Below are 16,881 nucleotides of genomic sequence, written 5' to 3' on the forward strand. Positions count from 1 at the left end.
CTAAGTTATTCATAGTAGATCATCATACAATACTGATGCTACTGTGTACAAAGTTCTCCTGGTTCTGCTCATTTAATTTTGCATTCATGTAAGTCTTTCTAGGTTTTTCTGAGAGCATCTTGTTCATTGTTTCTTTCTTCCATTTTATTCTTCACCCCCCACTTAATAATAGTTTATTTGTTCCAATTATGTGTATAGTTTTTAACATTTGCTTTTATAAGATTCAGAGTTCCAAGTTTTTCTCCCTCTCTTCTCTTACCCCTCCCAAGATGGCAAACGATATGATATAGATTATACATGTGCAATAATATTAAACATATTTCCACATTAGTCATGTCATGAAAAAAAGAATGAAAACAAAAGGGAAAAACCACAAGAAAGAAAAAAAACAAAAAAAGTGAAAATAGCATCCTTAGATCTGCATTCAGACTTCATAGTTCTTTCTCTAGATGTGGATAACACTTTCCGTCATGAGTCTTTTGGAATTGTCTTAGATCAGTGCATTGCTGAGAAGGGCTAAGTCTAGCATAGTTGATCACTGCACAATATTGCAGTTACTATGTACAATGTTCTTCTGGTTCTGCTCATTTCACTCACCGTCAGTTCATGTAAGTCTTTCCAATTTTTTCTGAAATTCACCTGCTCATCATTTCTTTTTTTTTTTTTTTTTTTTAAAGCAACTGGGGTTAAGTAACTTGCTCAAGGTTTCACAGCCAGTTATTTCTGGGTGTGGTGCTGAGTATCTGAGCCCAGATTTGATCCAGGTCATCCCGACACTGGAGCCGGTGCTCTTACTTGCTGTGCTACCTGGCCGCCCCTGTTCATCATTTCTTAAAGCATGATAGTATTCCATTATATTCATATACTACAACTTGTTCAGCCATTCTCTAATTGATGGACATTCCTCCAATTTTCAATTCTTTGCCACCACAAAAAGCTGCTCATCATTTCTTAAAAAGCACAATAGTATTCCATCACAATCATATACAACAACTTGTTCAGACATTCCCCAATTGATGGATATCCCCTCAATTTCCAATTTTTTTTGTCACCGCTAAAAGCTGCTATAAATACTTTTGTACACAGATCATTTTCCTTTTTTTTTTTTTTAATCTTTTTGGGATACATATCTAGTAGTGGCATTGATTTCCATTTCAGTGTTTAATTGCAGATTTTAACTTTTATATATATATATTTTTAAAGTTGCACATCCACTTCATTGATTTGTTCTTTCTCTATTTTGTTGAAGTAAGCCATTAGTAATATAAAGGTTTGTCTGAATCCCTTAAATTTTGGTATGTTGTCTAATTGTCATTCTCTTTAATAAAATTATTTACTGTTTCTCTGATGTCATGTACTGCTGAGAAAAAGGACTATCATATTTAACTTTTCTAATAACATCCTATTCAACTCCTTAATTTCATTCTTGTTTATTTTTTTTAAATTAGATTTATCTAATTCTGAGAGGGGAAAGTTGAGGTCCCCTACTAGGATAGCTTTATTGTTTATTTCTTCCTGTAACTCATTTAACTTTCCCTTTTAGAATTTGGATGCTATGCCATTTGGTGCATATTTGTTTAGTAGTGATGTGAGTTCATTGTCTATGGTACCTTTTAACAAGATGTAGTTTTCTTGCTCATCTCATTTAATTATATCTATTTTTGATTTTTTTGCCTTAAATCATGATTGCTATGTCTGCTTTTTGTTTTTTACTTCATCTGGAATATAACAGAGTCTGCTTTAGCCTTTTGCCTTTACCCAGCATGCGTCTCTCTGCTTAAGGTGTGTTTTGTGTAAACAACATACTGTAGGATTCTGGTTTTTAATCTGCTCTGCTATCTTCTTTTTTATAGGTGCTTGCACATTTTCCAGACTATTTATTGATGTTTATGTTAAAGTTCATCTCTGTTCCAATGTGGAGAGGATACTGTCCAAAACATCACTGCTCTCTTGACCTGTACTCTGGTCTGTGAGTGACCACTATTGCTGTTTTCTGCCCTAGTACTCTAAGGTCCCAGTTCCCTGTGGTTGGGATCTCTAATGTGCCAGTGCTCCTCCTTGCCCTAGGACTCTGACCCGGAACTGAGTATGGGCAATGCAACAAGGTCTTACACCCAGTCCCAGCAAAAGGTTACTTGTAATCTACTTCTGACCAATTTTATGACACTTTTATCACCTATGGGGTGAGAGTTCCAAAAAACACTGCCACAAATTCAGTTGCCTTGGCAGCCTGCTGCTGGCTAGTTCTCAGTGTGGCCTGCTACTTGCTGCCTTGTGTAAGGGCCTGGGGCCTCACTTGCAGGTGTGATATGCATGGACTGCATTCCCCTCTTGCCCTTGAGACAGAACTTTCTTGCCAACCTTTTAAGTTGTCTTGGGCTGGAATATTGTTTCACCCAGTGCTTTTGTTAGTTTTGCTGCTCCGGAATTTATTTTGAGGCAATATTTTAAAGTTATTTGGAGGAGAATTTGGGAGAGGTTGTCTTTCTTCCACCATCTTGGCTCTGCCTCTTCAAAGGTGTCCAAATTCATCTTGTATATAGCTTGTTTGTACAAAGTCAATAATCATTTTAAAAGCAACTACTATATACCAGGCACTATACTAAGTTCTGGTGTTACAAAGAAAGGCAAGAAAGCAGCCCTTGCCTTCAAAGAGCTCAACGTCTAATGGGGGAGACAATGTGAGAACAGCCTTGTACAAACATGATATATACAAGAAGGAAATTGACTGCCTGACCTCCAGGCCCTGCACAGGTATCTCAGTTCATCTCTCTTTATACCTCAGGCTGTCAGAACTTCATCAAGTCAAGCAGGGAGTGTAACAAGGGATTCTACTTCCTTTCTAGACACAGGACTGAGGGGAGGAGATACATGATGCTCTGGACGAGTGGAGATCTGGCTCAATGGCTCCTGGGGGACAGTATGTGATGGCTTATGGGACCTGGTAGATGCTAATGTGGTTTGTTAGCAGGTGGGCTGTGGCTCTGCTATGCCTGCTGTGCAAGGGGTTGTTTTTGGCTCAGGAAAAGGGACCATTTGGCTGGTAAAATGCATAGGGGGAGAGTCTTCTTTGTGGGATTGCCATAGATGGCCAGTGGAGCCAAAAAAATGTATTCATGAGCAGGATGCTGGTGTGATATGTTCAGGTGAGTGTGAAGGACATAACATGGGGCTGGGAGCTGGAGAACGTGGGGCTAGAGTTGGCATATAAATGGAACTTAAATAGGTCTGTCCTCTAGAACCAAGGGAAACAGTAATCTGATCCTGGGATCAAAAAATTTAGAACTGAAAGTAAAATTGATATTCATCATTCCAATGTCTTTACAATGGAGGAAATAAAAGTCTAGTGAGGTTATCTGACTGCCACAAGGTCATACAGACTTACAAGTATAATTTGCAGAGAAATTTTTGAACACAGGACTTGTGACTCCCAAAACAATATCTCTTCTGTCCTTCAGAACTCTCTCCAGGCTTGTACTAGGGAGAGAGTGCTTAGGGGATTTGGGAACCTTTCTGATCTGCTTGAATACAGTATTTGGGGCAGATAACTTCTCCCTTTTCTGGAGCTCTCCAAGCCTTAGAAATTCCTGGCCAGATGAGTATCTGGAGATTGCTGTCTGTCTCTTTCATGACCAGAGCTGGAAAAAAATATCTCATCCCCACTTTTTCTTAGATTTTTCTCTATCAGGATTTGGTATGGTGCATTTTTTATATCTGCTTGGAAGAGTTTTTTGGAGGGAACTCTGTGCTCTAATTACTGTCATTCTGTCATCTTGACTCTACCTCCCCAGGTGTATAGTTTTATACTAAGTCATAAAGGTAGACAGAGGGAGATAGAGTCTCCATTCTAAAGGAAACAAACCAAGCAAATAAGAGTATTGTGAGTAGCAGCAATAAAGCTAACTGCAGACGGTCGGAGAGATCATTTAGAGCTGGTGCTTCATGCACTGATATTAATAATTTTCTCTAGTTATTTCTATCTCCATGTTGCTACTATTCCTCTGGGTGAAAGAACCTAAAACAATTAAGCTGCATCAAGTACATTCTCATAGTGTAGCCCAGAGAGATTGATCTTGGGGCTCCTGCTCTAAGTACATTATTTCCGATTATTAAAAAAAAATAGAAGCTTTTCTGATCCCATCTAAAGATGATTTTTCTGGCAACCAACATCTGCTCTGTGCTTACCATAGTCCATTGCCAAAGCCAAAAAACTTCTGTTCATTATCATATCTGCAAAAATCTCTGTAACAAATGTAACAAAAGCTACAGTCAAGTTTCAAAGTATTGTGGGGTTGTTTCAGACTCACAGATTGAGGAGAATGGTTTGTACAGAGTAGGACTATCAAATTATAAAAAGAAAAATTCATTGGCAGAAGTGATTACTTCCTTTCCAAATCAACAGAAATGTCACCTGTTTTCCGCTTTCTCTCTCTCATTCTCTCTGTCTCTCCCTTTATCTCTCTCTCCTCCTCTCTCTCCTCTGTTTCTCTGTCTCTGTCTGTCTGTCTCTGTCTCTATCTGTCTGTCTGTCTCTTTCTCCCCCCTCCCTTATCTTTCTATCTACCAGAATAAAAATGACTGGACTCCACAATTCACAACACTTTATATGTGCATTGAAGTTGTACTGGCAGTTGTATTTCAAACAAACAAGTTCTTTCCTCTTCTTTCTCCCCGATTTCTGACAGTTACAGCTTATCACAGTGCTAACTTATCACAAAGTTAAATGTCCTTATTTCTTAGTGCCCAAGTCTTATTTCTTAAACATTCCAGAAGCAGCAGGAAATTAACTATGGACAAATGAAATATAGAGTGCAGAATTATAGAAACAACCTTAGACATCTCATAAACCCTTTAGAAAGTCCTCAAGAAAACTGAAGTATAGGCTACTCTAAGCATCCCTTATTTGAAAAAAAGAAGAAAAAAGTGAATCAAGTCCCAGAAAATTAAAAAGAAAAGAAAACCTTCTCAGAGTAACCAGGTTCTTAAGTCAGAGGAGATGGTTACTTTTCTAATGGTGAGACATTATATGAGTCTAATTGTCCTCCTTGAGAGAGGCATCCATCCCCTCTGCTGTTTCCATATGCCTCTCCCCTACCTAAAAGCGAAGAAGGATTATATTTCCCTACATATGTCAGACATGCTCTCCCAGCAATTAATCACTTTCAGTTTTATTTCAGGTTCAGTCATAATCCACATGCTTCCAAGGTATTAACTGTTACGTGCTCAGTTAAGGAAAGTTCCTCTACTTCTTCTTCCTTGGGAACATGCCAGACAGAGCCTCCCATAATTATTTGTGTCTCATTCCTCATCAGGGAAATCTTAGTGTTCAGGGTCACTCACCGGAGTTCTTCCTTGTCTTTCCAGGATTTGTCAAGCTGGTTGCAGGTGATGCGCCCTGTATTGGGAGGGTAGAAATTGATTTTGAAATAAAATGGAGCACTGTCTGTGATTGGAATTTTACTCTTTCTACTGCCAAAATCATCTGTTCTCAGAGTGTGGGACTATAGTCTGCATCGTGAAAGGAGCTCACTTTGGAAGAGGAAATGGACATATCTGGGAAAAAGAATTCCAGTGTAATGGAAGTGAACCTCTTCTGTCATTGTGCCCCACAGTACCACTTCCATAGGGAAAATGCAGTCACAGCATGGATGTTGGAGTCATTTGTTTAAGTAAAACTTGCATAATGCCTTTATCCTGCGCCCACATTGTATTTGATAACTGAGATTAGAAAGTCACAATCACTTTTCTGAAGCCTTGTCTTCTTCTCTCCAGGGTACACAGACTTTCATCTGATGAATGGGAGTTCTCAATGTGAAGGAAGAGTGGAGATCCAAGTTTTGGGGATCTGAAGAACTCTCTGTGACTTCCAGTAGGACCTGGCAGATGCCAATATTCTCTTCCATCAGCTCAATTGTGGGGTTAACATGAAGCCTTGAGAAGATGTACATTTTGCCAAAGGAAGTGTCCACACCATAAGGGATACATTTTATTGTACAGGGATTGAGTCTCATTTATGGAGTTGTTCTGTGATTATTTTGGGGGCTTCTCCATGTTCCAAAGTCAAAGTTGCCTCTGTGGTCTGCTCAGGTTAGTGAAGGGAAATCTCTCATTTGATCTCCAAGCATATCTCTGGGTGATGAGTCAGTGAAAACACTGGTATGTGCAGGAAGGAAAAGGATAGAAATGTTTACATCCATCAGCAGTAAGGTGACCTTTTTCAGTATCCAGAACAGAACCATGGCATCTTTTCTCTGATAGCAAGAATGAAGAGTCCTAACCATGTTGTTGGGAATCATGTATTGTATCTGTACATACTTACTTTATATATGTCTTTGTTCATTCATGACTTTCCTTTGGGAATTCCCAGGTATGGAAGAGGTATTGTGATCCATCAATCACTTTAGGGGAAAGTGTAGACTTATGCTAATGTATAGTGCTATTAGTGAAGAGAGGTATACTGGCTCTGGACATTGGTAGGAAGGACCAAGACACACTTAGAAAGGAAGGAACTAGGAATTGTCTAAATTCACATGAAGGGTGTTTCCCCAGAGCAAGATGGTAAGATAACCTTGATAAAGACAAAATAGGTTAGAGAAGATCATAAGATACCGGGTTACTATGATATTGGGTGGACCATATTACAGTCATCTTAGAATAAAATTCCAGGACTTTGTTCCTTGAAAATTGCAACATTTGGCTTAAAGGGCCATTTGCAAGAGATCTCCTTATTGGTGGAAATTGATTTCATGAGGGTCAGAATTGGTGAAAGCTCAAGAAAAGAGAGATCCTGGTCAGAAAGAAAGAGAGATACTAGCCAGAAGACCAGGATCTCTCTTTTCTCCAGCTCTCACTGACTTCATCTCATGAAATAAATTTCCACAAGTGAAGATATTCTTATGTAAATAGACCCTTGACCAAAAGATTACACAATTTTATCTTCTCTGCTTCTTTGTTAGTGGTAGTAGGCTTGAATTAGGGTAAAACTTTCTCATCAGACATACAAATAGGTCAGGGTCCAGAGTAAAACATCAAGTCAGTGGTCAGAGGAGCAGGATCTGCAAGGAAAAGAGGTGTATCTGTTGGATCAGTGCAAGTCAGCCAGAGACTGGGGAGAAAACTTGTGGGAAGAGAGAGTGAGGTGTATGAATGATGAAATGACTGAGGAAACAAAGGTTTGCACTCCCAGGTTTATCGATTTATTCAGTAGTACATGCCAATTGCCTAACAAATCAGGACCAGTGGCCTTTCTCAGTTTTGGCACTAAGAATAGAGGGGAGACAGATTTTTTATGTATTAAAATCAATTAATCAAATAAGACCAATTAATTAAAAGAAAGCAATTAACAGTGATACAAAATTAAGCTATCTAATTGTATCTCTAATTGGTGGAAAGATTAGGGGCTTTCCTATATGGGAAGAGGGGAACAAATAGGTGTAGTTCCCTGAAATCAGAAAAAGAGGTATCCCACTCCGTGTTCAATCAAAAGAACATGGAAACAATAACTGACTGAATAGTAATGGGTCAGTTTTCAGATAAAATATATGGGTCTCGGGGCGGCCAGGTAGCACAGCGAGTAAAAGCACCGGCCCCAGAGGCGGGATAACCTGGGATTGAATCCAGGCTCAGACACTTAGCACCCACCCAGAAACACCTGGCCTTGTAACCTTGAGCAAGTTACTTAAGCCCAATTGCTTAAAAAAATATATATATATATATATATATATATGTCACTTGTGAGAAAATTCCTTGCATCAAGCTTTGGCTCTGACTGCTGACTCATCAGCATAACATCAGCATAACCTAGGTGCTTATTTAAGCATCATGTAGAGGCGGTCTGTTCTGTGCCACACCAGACTAGGTTCAAATGATGCGAGGAGGTTATCTTTCAATTCCTACAATTGAGTAAAGTTTTCTCATAAGATAGAAATTGGACTATACCTGTAATTGAATAGAAAGAGAATTGAGCTACCTCCAGAACAGAATCACAAGATGGAGTCAGTGTGGATCACTCAGTTCCAATTACCACTTGCTATTCTAATCCCCTCAGAAGGAAAATCTCTGAGAACAGGTGAGAAATTTAGAAACAGGTTAGAGTTAGAGGATGCTCCTTTCAGTTGTGCTACATTAGCATCATTTGGGGAAATAATTTCTAGTGATGTGTAAAAGTGGAGAGTTTCTACTTTTATGTTTTCTTTTTTTTCCTCAGTTCCTTGGGAAAATTAATCTACTAACACTCAGTAGGTGCCTATTATTTGAAAACCTTTTTTCTCTTGTGCTAGGGGAAGAAGGAATTCCTAGTAAGCTAGGCCTAGAGAGATGCCCATCCCTCTAGAGCAGGGATTCTTGACTTTCTTTGGGCCATGGCTTCCTTTGAGGTACCTCCTGGTAACCAGGAAATGGCACCTGTCCTATTTTCAGGTAAGAAATAAAATTGGACAATCTGAGGAAACCCTTATCCTTCCTTTGGAAAAAAGACAATTAATCTGAATTTCTCCCTGTAGAAAATGGACAGCTGCGTCTGTTGAATGGAAGAGGGTCCTGCTCTGGAAGAGTTGAACTCTATACAATGGGACCTGGGTGACCGTCTGTGATGATTCTTGGGACTTGAGTGATGTCCACGTGTTGTGCAGGCAGCTGGTCTGTGGAGTGACCCTCCAAGCCATGGTCTCTGCTCACTTTGGACAAGGATCAGGGCCCATCTGGCTGAGTGAGCTTAGCTGCTCTGGAATACCAATTATTCTGAGAATAATGATTTTCACTGATCGCTCCCTCCAATTGATGTCAGAACTATGAGAAGCTAGATTGAAGCTGACCCATAGTTTAACAACATTTAAGGAAGCAGATAAAAATAATTCTACCTTGATACTCCTTCTCTCTGAAGGGGGTAGAGTGGCCCCTGGCCCCAACTTCCTGTGAATGAAAGTCTCCCTTGGAGAAGGGGAGGGGGAGAAACTAGGTAGAGAGGCAGCTAGAGGACTCAGTAGATAAAGTGCAGGGTCAGGAGTCAGGAAGACCTGTGTTCAAATTTGTCCTCAGGCAATTACTAGTTGCATGTCTCTGGGCAAGTCGCTTAACTCTGTTTCCTCATCCATAAAATGATCTGGAGAAGGAAATTGCAAACCACCCCAGTATCTTTGCCAAGAGAACCCCAAATGGGGTCACGAAGAATTGGACGTGACTGAAATGATTGAACAGTGGGAGTGGGAGAAGAGGGCTAGAGATGTCTATTCCTCCTCTCTTCAATTCACAGAATGGTATCCCCATGCCACATGTGAGAGGGACAAGCTTTTTTGCACATGGGGTCTCACCTTACACAGGCCTCTCTACACATTGGCCCTTGCTAGAGTTGCGGCTCTCCATACATAAATAAGAGACCAATTATATTGAAATATAATTATCAATATTTATTTATTTTTAAAAACAAGATTTTATTTTTTCCTAATTATATGGAAAGACAATTTTTAACATTTATTAAAATTTTTTTAGTTCTAAGTTTTCTCCCTCCTCCCTCAATTACCCCCCTTTCTTAGCAATGTTTATCAAAATATTTTAAAACAAATTCATGTACTCCAAGTAAACAAAAAATTCCTGCTCTAGAGTTTAGACATAGGCTGGTGGCAGAAATATGGTAGGAGGAAGCCACCCTGTATAGTTTATAGGCGCTAGACCTAGCAGAGGAGAAGCAAAACCTGAAGAAGGGTGATCAAGTACAAGTCTGCACCCTTTCTCTTAGAAGCCCTTCTTTACAGAAAGAAGGTCACAGACTTCTTAGGGCCCTTTATAGAGGGAGGGCACGATTGAAGCTGGGACAGTGGAACAAAAGAACTCTCAATAAGAACAATTCTGTTTGGCTTGGTAGAGCCAAAACATGCCTTCTTACACTTGAAAATCCCTTTGTCCCTCCCTCAAAAGCTGTTTTCTCTCCAGTTTCCTTCTCTCATCCAGCGCCTTTCCTCAAGGTACATATTTACCTTGTTTGAGCTGTGTGTGCTTTTTTCAGGAAACCAGACACAGTCCCTCACATTCAACATTTCACAGTCAGCCCAGGAAATGGCACCTGTCCTATTTTTAGGTAAGAAATAAAATTGGACAATCTGAGGAAACCCTTTTCCTTCCTTTGGAAAAAAGACAATTAATCTGAATTTCTCCCTGTAGAAAATGGACAGCTGCGTCTGTTGAATGGAAGAGGGTCCTGCTCTGGAAGAGTTGAACTCTATACAATGGGACCTGGGTGACCGTCTGTGATGATTCTTGGGACTTGAGTGATGTCCACGTGTTGTGCAGGCAGCTGGTCTGTGGTGTGGCCCTCCAAGCCATGGTCTCTGCTCACTTTGGACAAGGATCAGGGCCCGTCTGGCTGAGTGAACTTAGCTGCTCTGGAAATGAATCCCACCTAGGGGAGTGCCCTTCCCTCCACTGGGGTCGGCATGACTGCAGGCACAAGGAGGATGCAGGAGTCCTCTGCTCAGGTCTGGGCCACACAACTAACTGAGGGACTTGTGGGAGCAGTGAGGAGGAGGGGCTTAGAGACCTGAGGGAGAAGGAGCTGATTGAAACAGGGAGGAGGACTTCCTGCCCCAGCCAGAGCCCTCCCTAGAGTTCAGTTTCAGGGCTAGGCCTCTTATCTGAAGCATCATTTTATTTATCTCCTGCACTTGTATAGGTGGATCTACTCCCTTATGAAGATATGTGTGAGTGCATATGTGTATTTATGTGTATATACATATGCAAGAATGTACATATACATATATAAGAATGTATATACACATACACATGTATGAGTGTTTGTGTGTGTATTCCTTATACCTTCATTTCCTAGTAGAGTACTATTCACAGAACAGGTATATAATATGCTTCTGCTGATATGCTTTGCTTTGGTGGTTCACAGTAAACACTGATTTTGAAACTGGGAAACTGAGTAGTGAAATCATAGTCAAGGTTGTCTTTATCAGTGGGGGAGACAAGAACAGAGGGAAATGCTTAGAAATACAGAGGAACGAATCCTGGAAAAAGAAGGTCTGGGTTTGTGTTTATCCAGTGGAGACTCCCTACCAGAGCCAGAGAACCTAATATAATTTATAGAGGGAAGAGACCCAGAGAATATGGGAACAAATGTCCCCTCTGATTGGGTCATATCTTTCTCTCCATTTACAGAATCCCTCGATCTCAGGCTGGTGGGTGAGGACCATAGGTGCTCTGGATGGCTAGAGGTTTTCTAGAATGGAACATGGGGTAGTATTTGCTCCAACTCCATGGATGACAACACTGTATCAGTGATTTGCAGACATCTGAGTTGTGGTGACAAGGTAAGTGTTGAAACACTGTCTAGTCTTCGAAAAAGTTTGCAAGCCCGGTGGATAGATAAAATAAACTCCCAAGGTCAATAATCCTCCCTCTGGCACTGTCCTTCTCAATCTTGGGAACAGAATTCTTGCCAGCAGGGAGAGGAAGCCTTTATCACCAGTGAAGGTAACTACACCTGTCTTTTCTGTTTGACTCCTTTTTAATTGGATTATTTTTTTAGTTCAAGTGGATTCAATATGTGGACAAGATCTAGACCCAAATTTATTTTAATCCATTCAAGTAAACAGCAGAAGAGACCTAGGATGGTAGGAGTTATGTGACAAAGATCTCAGATAATTTATTTTAGTTGGCTAAAACCGTAATGTGAACAAATCGTGAGTCAGTCTTTCTCTCCTCTGCAATTCTCTGTCCTCACAGCAGGAGATTTCATAATAAGTATTCCCTCACACACTAACTTCCAGTTCTTCACCTTATTCATTTCCAAAGACCTCCATCCAACTTACAGACACAAAAAAATGGTCATACTTTTGATCTTGCTGTCACCTACAAGTGTTCCACTCACATGTTTGTGAACACTGAAATTCCTTTATCTTATAATAATTGATGGTCATTATGCCTCTCCCTTTGCCTTGCAACCCCCTAACTCTATTTTCATCCTCATCATGACCTCCAGTCCTCAGCTATTTCTAAGGTCAGCTTTCTTTCTCTGGCTAAGCTCTCTCCTTTCCCCTTTTTGATTCCTTAGTGAACTGGTTCATCTGTGTTCTATCCTCTTCTATTGAGTCTCGTGTCCCCTTATACTTCCTCTAAACTTGCCCTTCCAAACCTCAGTCCTAGTTTATTCCCACTATCCACTGTCTTTGCTCCCACTCAGGGAAACCTGAAAGAAGTTGGAGAAAATCATGAAACCATGATGACTGGGTTCCCCCCTAAATGTTACATAATCTTTACTGGGCCCTCACTGGAGTAAGTGAATCCTTTTATGCCTCCCTGATTGATTCACCAGCCCACTCTCCTAAGTGCCTTTTCCAAATTTTCTCATCTCTCTTCAGACCTCCTCTCCACTTCCCTCTTACCCTTGTCTCATATTTTACTGAAAAAATTGAAGTCATTCACCAAGAGCTCCCTATTCTTATGTGCACATATTGTATCACACAGATTCTTTCTGTCACTATCTCTTCCTTCACCCCTGTCTCACATAAAGAGATGACCCTTCTTGTGGCCAAGGCAATTCCTGTCTACTCACTACTCCCCTGCCACATTGTAGTGGCAAGCACCCCAGCGTCCCCAGGGTCGCTGCCACCACAGGTTCTTAGATCTGCTTTGTTAAAGGAAAGCAACTCAAAATGGGTTAACAAGCTTACTTTAATCAGTCAAATATGTATCATTTACCTATCTGTTTCTGTCTTGATAATTCTGTCTGTATGCTCTGAAGTTCGGGGTTCTGACCTTTTTCCCCTAAACTAGATGCTTGCCGCTACAAAATGCTGCTCAGTTCTTATCTTTTCCTGTGGCTGAATTCTGAACTCCTGGGCTCCTTCTCCCCCCCGCAGGCGGCAGCTGCTCCTGGCTTCTGCCCAGGTCCCAATGCAGGCAGCTCACCATTCCCGCTCTCAGCTCAGCAAAGTCCGCATGCAGGCCATTCTTCTCTTCTGCTCCACAGCTCCACAGAGTCACAGCTACCACAACTGGGAAACAAACAATTATCCCAGCCCCCATACTTTCCTTTTACTCTGCAGATCCTGTTCATGACGCCATTTTGTAGCGGCAAGCACCCCAAGCGCGTCCTCAGGGTTTGCCGCCACCACAGGTTCTTGGATCTGCTTTGATAAAGGAAAGCAACTCAAAATGGGTTAACAAGCTTACTTTAATCAGTCAGACATATATCGTTTACCTTGTTCAGGGCAAAAAGGTCAGCACCCAGAACTTCAAAGTATACAGGCAGAATTATCGAGACAGAAACAGATCAAGTAGACAGCTTTCCAAACTGTCCAGCCATTACATCCATACCCAATCAAATCTGGGTTTTTCAAAGCCCGGGGACTCTCAACAACGGCTTCCCAGAATTCAGATCAAATCACAGAACACTTCTCAAAGTGAGTCCCAAAACAAAGCTACACATCAGGGTTTATATAGCCTTCTCCTGGCTCAGAGAATGTAACAACCTTATTGACTCACTGGCCAATCAAGAAGTATCTACTGAAAAACAAGCCTCCCTCCCCAGGCTTCAGGTGCACTTTAGCCTAGGGGCAGGGAAGATCTTTAAATTTGCATTTCCATTACACACATCCAAACATACCCATCACCCCAATCTTAAAAACAGCTCTCACTTAACCTGCCCATTCCTGATAGTTGTCATTAGATATTTTCTCTGCCCATGATGACTAAAATCCTTGTGAAGGTGATCTACTATAGATGCCTCCACGTCCTTTTGTCTTACTCTCATTTTAATTCTGCAATCTGACCTCAAGCTTCATCATTTAACTGAAACAAGACTTTCCAAAATTATCAACCATCCCTTCATCATCAAATCTAATGGATTTTTATCATTCCTCATTCTTTAAACCTCTCTGTAGCCAGTGACACTCCATCACCATCTTCTCCTAGATATTCTCTTCTCTGTAGGATTTCATGACACTACGGTTTCCAGTTTCTGCTCCTATCTGTCTGATATCACCCCCTGAATCTCCTCAAGTCACCCTAACTAAACATTGTTGTTTCCCCAGGGTATGTCCTGGGTTCCCTTTTCTTCACACTCAATATTATCTCACTTGATGATCTAATCCCTGTAATGTTAAGGGAATTTGAAGATCTTCCCTGTCCCTTAATAGACCCATGGGACTCGCTTTGAGCTCTTGCCCAGCCCAGAGCTTGAGTCACAAGGAGCCTCTGAGGAGGAGGTTTCCAAAGGGGTGGAGCCTGAGCTGGTGGAACAGGAAGTGGAGAGTGGGGTGGAGCAGAGAGAGAAAGAGGAGGCAGAGAGGGGCAGAGCAGCTAGCATGGGTGAGAGAGGGCCATTTTGCCTAAGGGAACCTGTTTGTGGGGAGGCCTGACAGAGGGAAGGCTTGGGGATGGTGGTGCTTCCTGCACTGGTAATGTGTACCAACTTCTTTATTACCATGGTGGATTTGGCTTTCTACCGGGTTTCCCCAATAATAAGACCTATCCCGAAAATAAGCCCTCCCCTTACTGTGTAAGATTCCTCTAAAATAAGCCCTCCCCCGAAAATAAGCCCTATTGAGATTGCTACTGTAGTGAAGGTGATCCCCTGCGCTACACGCTACATTATGGTACCCTCTGTATGCACCGTCCCCCCGCCCCGGGTGAAACGCACGCCACGCTCCGAGCTGCATCCAATCAGAGCTGCAGCAGTGAGCGCGTCATCCTGTTCTTTACTGAATTCATTATTGAATAAAGGTACATTTTTTTGTTCACATTTACATGTTTATTAAAATTGCTGTCAATGTTCATTAAAATAAGCCCTCCCCTGAAAATAAGCCCTCTGGTGTTTTTCTGTCCAAAAAAAATAATAAGACGGTGTCTTTTTATCGGGGAAACACGGTAGTATATGAATAGATATCTTGATTTTGTCTTTGTAAAAAGAGAGTCTGTTTTATCTCACAATTCAAACATTTCGGAAGTAAGTCTGCATGTTCATAGCAGCCACTGTGAGAATTGTACTGGTGATATGATCAGCTCCACTGGGTTAAAGTATCACCTGTATGACTCTCAGATCCTCTGTCCTCACCTCCAGTCTCACATCTCCTATTGGACATCTTGAGCTAGATGTTCTGCAGACATCTTACATTTAATATGTCCAAACTGAATTTATTTCTCCCTAATTTTCCCATCTTTTTAACTTTCCTACAACTGTGGAGGACACCATGATCCTCCTAGTCACCTAGACCCAAGTATCACACTTGACTCTTCCCTCTTTTTCCCCACCATATGTTATTATTTGCCAATTGTTGAAGCTCCTTTTGTAACACCTCTCATCCATACCTCTTCTTCTTTCTGAGACGGCTACCACACTGGCACAGGCCCATTCTGGGTGACAGGAAGAGCCTTCTGGTTGGTCACTCTGTCTCAAGCCTCTCTTCCTTCCAGTCCATCCTCCACTCAGCTGTTAACATTTATCTTCCTAAAGAATGAGTCTCACCATATCACCTCCCCACTGCCAAGCAATAACTTTAGTGGCTCCCTGTTCCCTCTGGGAGCCAATATCAAATCCTCCCCTTGAAAGCCCTTCATATCCTGGCCCTCTCCTACCTTTCTAGTCCTATGACACTCTCCTTCCTTCTATATACTCTTCAGTTCAGTGTCATTGATCTCTGCTGTTCTTTGTACAAGACACTCTATCTTCTGACTTTGCAGTTTCACTGGTTCTCTCCATGTCTATAATTCTCTCCTTCCTCATCTCTATCTCTTGTCTTCATTTGTTCATTTGTTGTTGAGTCACTTCAGTCATGTCCAATTCCTTGTGACCCCATTTAGAATTTTCTCAGAAAAGTGTTTTTTTACATTTTTTTTCTCCAACTAGTTTTACAGATAAGGAAACTGAAGCAAACAGGGTCACCCAGCAAGGAAGTATCTGAGGCCAGATTTGAACCCAGGAAGTTGACTTTTCCTACTTTCAGACTCAGCACTCTACCCACTGTACCACCTGGCTGCTTCATCAGGGTCCCAGTTAAAGTCCTATGTTCTACACATAAGCTTCTTATTACCTTCTTTAATACTAGTGCTGACCCCTATTGATGTTCTCCAGTTTCTCCTGTATATGTCATATCTTCACAAAGTTGGTTTCACATTGTCTCCCTCAGTTAGACTTTGAGCTCCTTGAAGGCAGGGACTGTTTTATTGCCTTTCTTTGTATCAGCAGGGCTTTGTACAGTGCATGGAACATAGGAGTTGTTTAAAAAATGTCTATTGACTTGTTCACTTTGACTTTTGCTCTCCTCAAACCCTCACCTGTGCATTTAGAGAAGACAATTGAGCCATGTACTTCTCTAAGAAGTTTGATGAGATCTGACTGAAACTCATTTTCCTCCCATCCTATAGTTTTCAAAATTTCTTCACAACATGATCCATTTTTCTTTTTTCCCTCCTTTCACAAGAAGAAGAGCATCCCTATTGACCCCAATGGCTTTTCACTCTCTCTGCATCTTTTGTCTGGCACTGCCTTATCTAGCAGGCAGCCTCACTTTGCCTCAGACCTTCTCACTCTCTCCATGGGCTACTTTGATCTGTTTCCTTATAGAGTCTCCACTTTATGTTCATGTTGCTTCTCTCTAATTTCACTCTGAACTCTTTATATGTGTCTATTTTTACTCAGTTGATAGGTCATAGTATGAATTCAACAAATCACTGAATGTGATAAAGATGAAGATATTGCTATACAGTATTTGGGAGTAAATTAAGGGATCTTTGGGAACCCTTCTTGGAAACATCAAAATCTAGTGCCCAAATGATATTTTAGGATTATCGTTAACCCAGAACTCTCTCAATATCTTCTCTCTGCAGTAAGGAAGGCCATTGACTGCCCAATCTCTGGTCACTGCACAGGTATCTCAGTTCCTT

The 16,881-nt window shown here is 41.2% G+C and overlaps 1 protein-coding gene across 1 annotated transcript in view; it reads left to right on the top strand.

Moving 5' to 3' along the window:
• Window positions 1–2,878: 2,878 nt before the first annotated feature.
• The window catches only part of LOC138150210 (antigen WC1.1-like), a gene marked incomplete at its 5' end in the record, with an annotated part of 66,206 nt that continues 52,203 nt past the window's right edge, over window positions 2,879–16,881 (top strand). The window contains 9 exon segments of the mRNA XM_069073652.1: window positions 2,879–3,146; window positions 5,365–5,490; window positions 5,493–5,669; window positions 5,773–5,918; window positions 8,207–8,237; window positions 10,001–10,072; window positions 10,156–10,209; window positions 10,212–10,469; window positions 11,155–11,469. Coding sequence (XP_068929753.1) covers window positions 2,879–3,146; window positions 5,365–5,490; window positions 5,493–5,669; window positions 5,773–5,918; window positions 8,207–8,237; window positions 10,001–10,072; window positions 10,156–10,209; window positions 10,212–10,469; window positions 11,155–11,469 — 1,447 coding nt within the window.

Source organism: Petaurus breviceps, unplaced genomic scaffold, assembly GCF_028583685.1.
Source record: "Petaurus breviceps papuanus isolate PSGF00001 unplaced genomic scaffold, PetGlider_PUasm1.0 90865, whole genome shotgun sequence".
Lineage (NCBI taxonomy): Eukaryota > Metazoa > Chordata > Mammalia > Diprotodontia > Petauridae > Petaurus > Petaurus breviceps.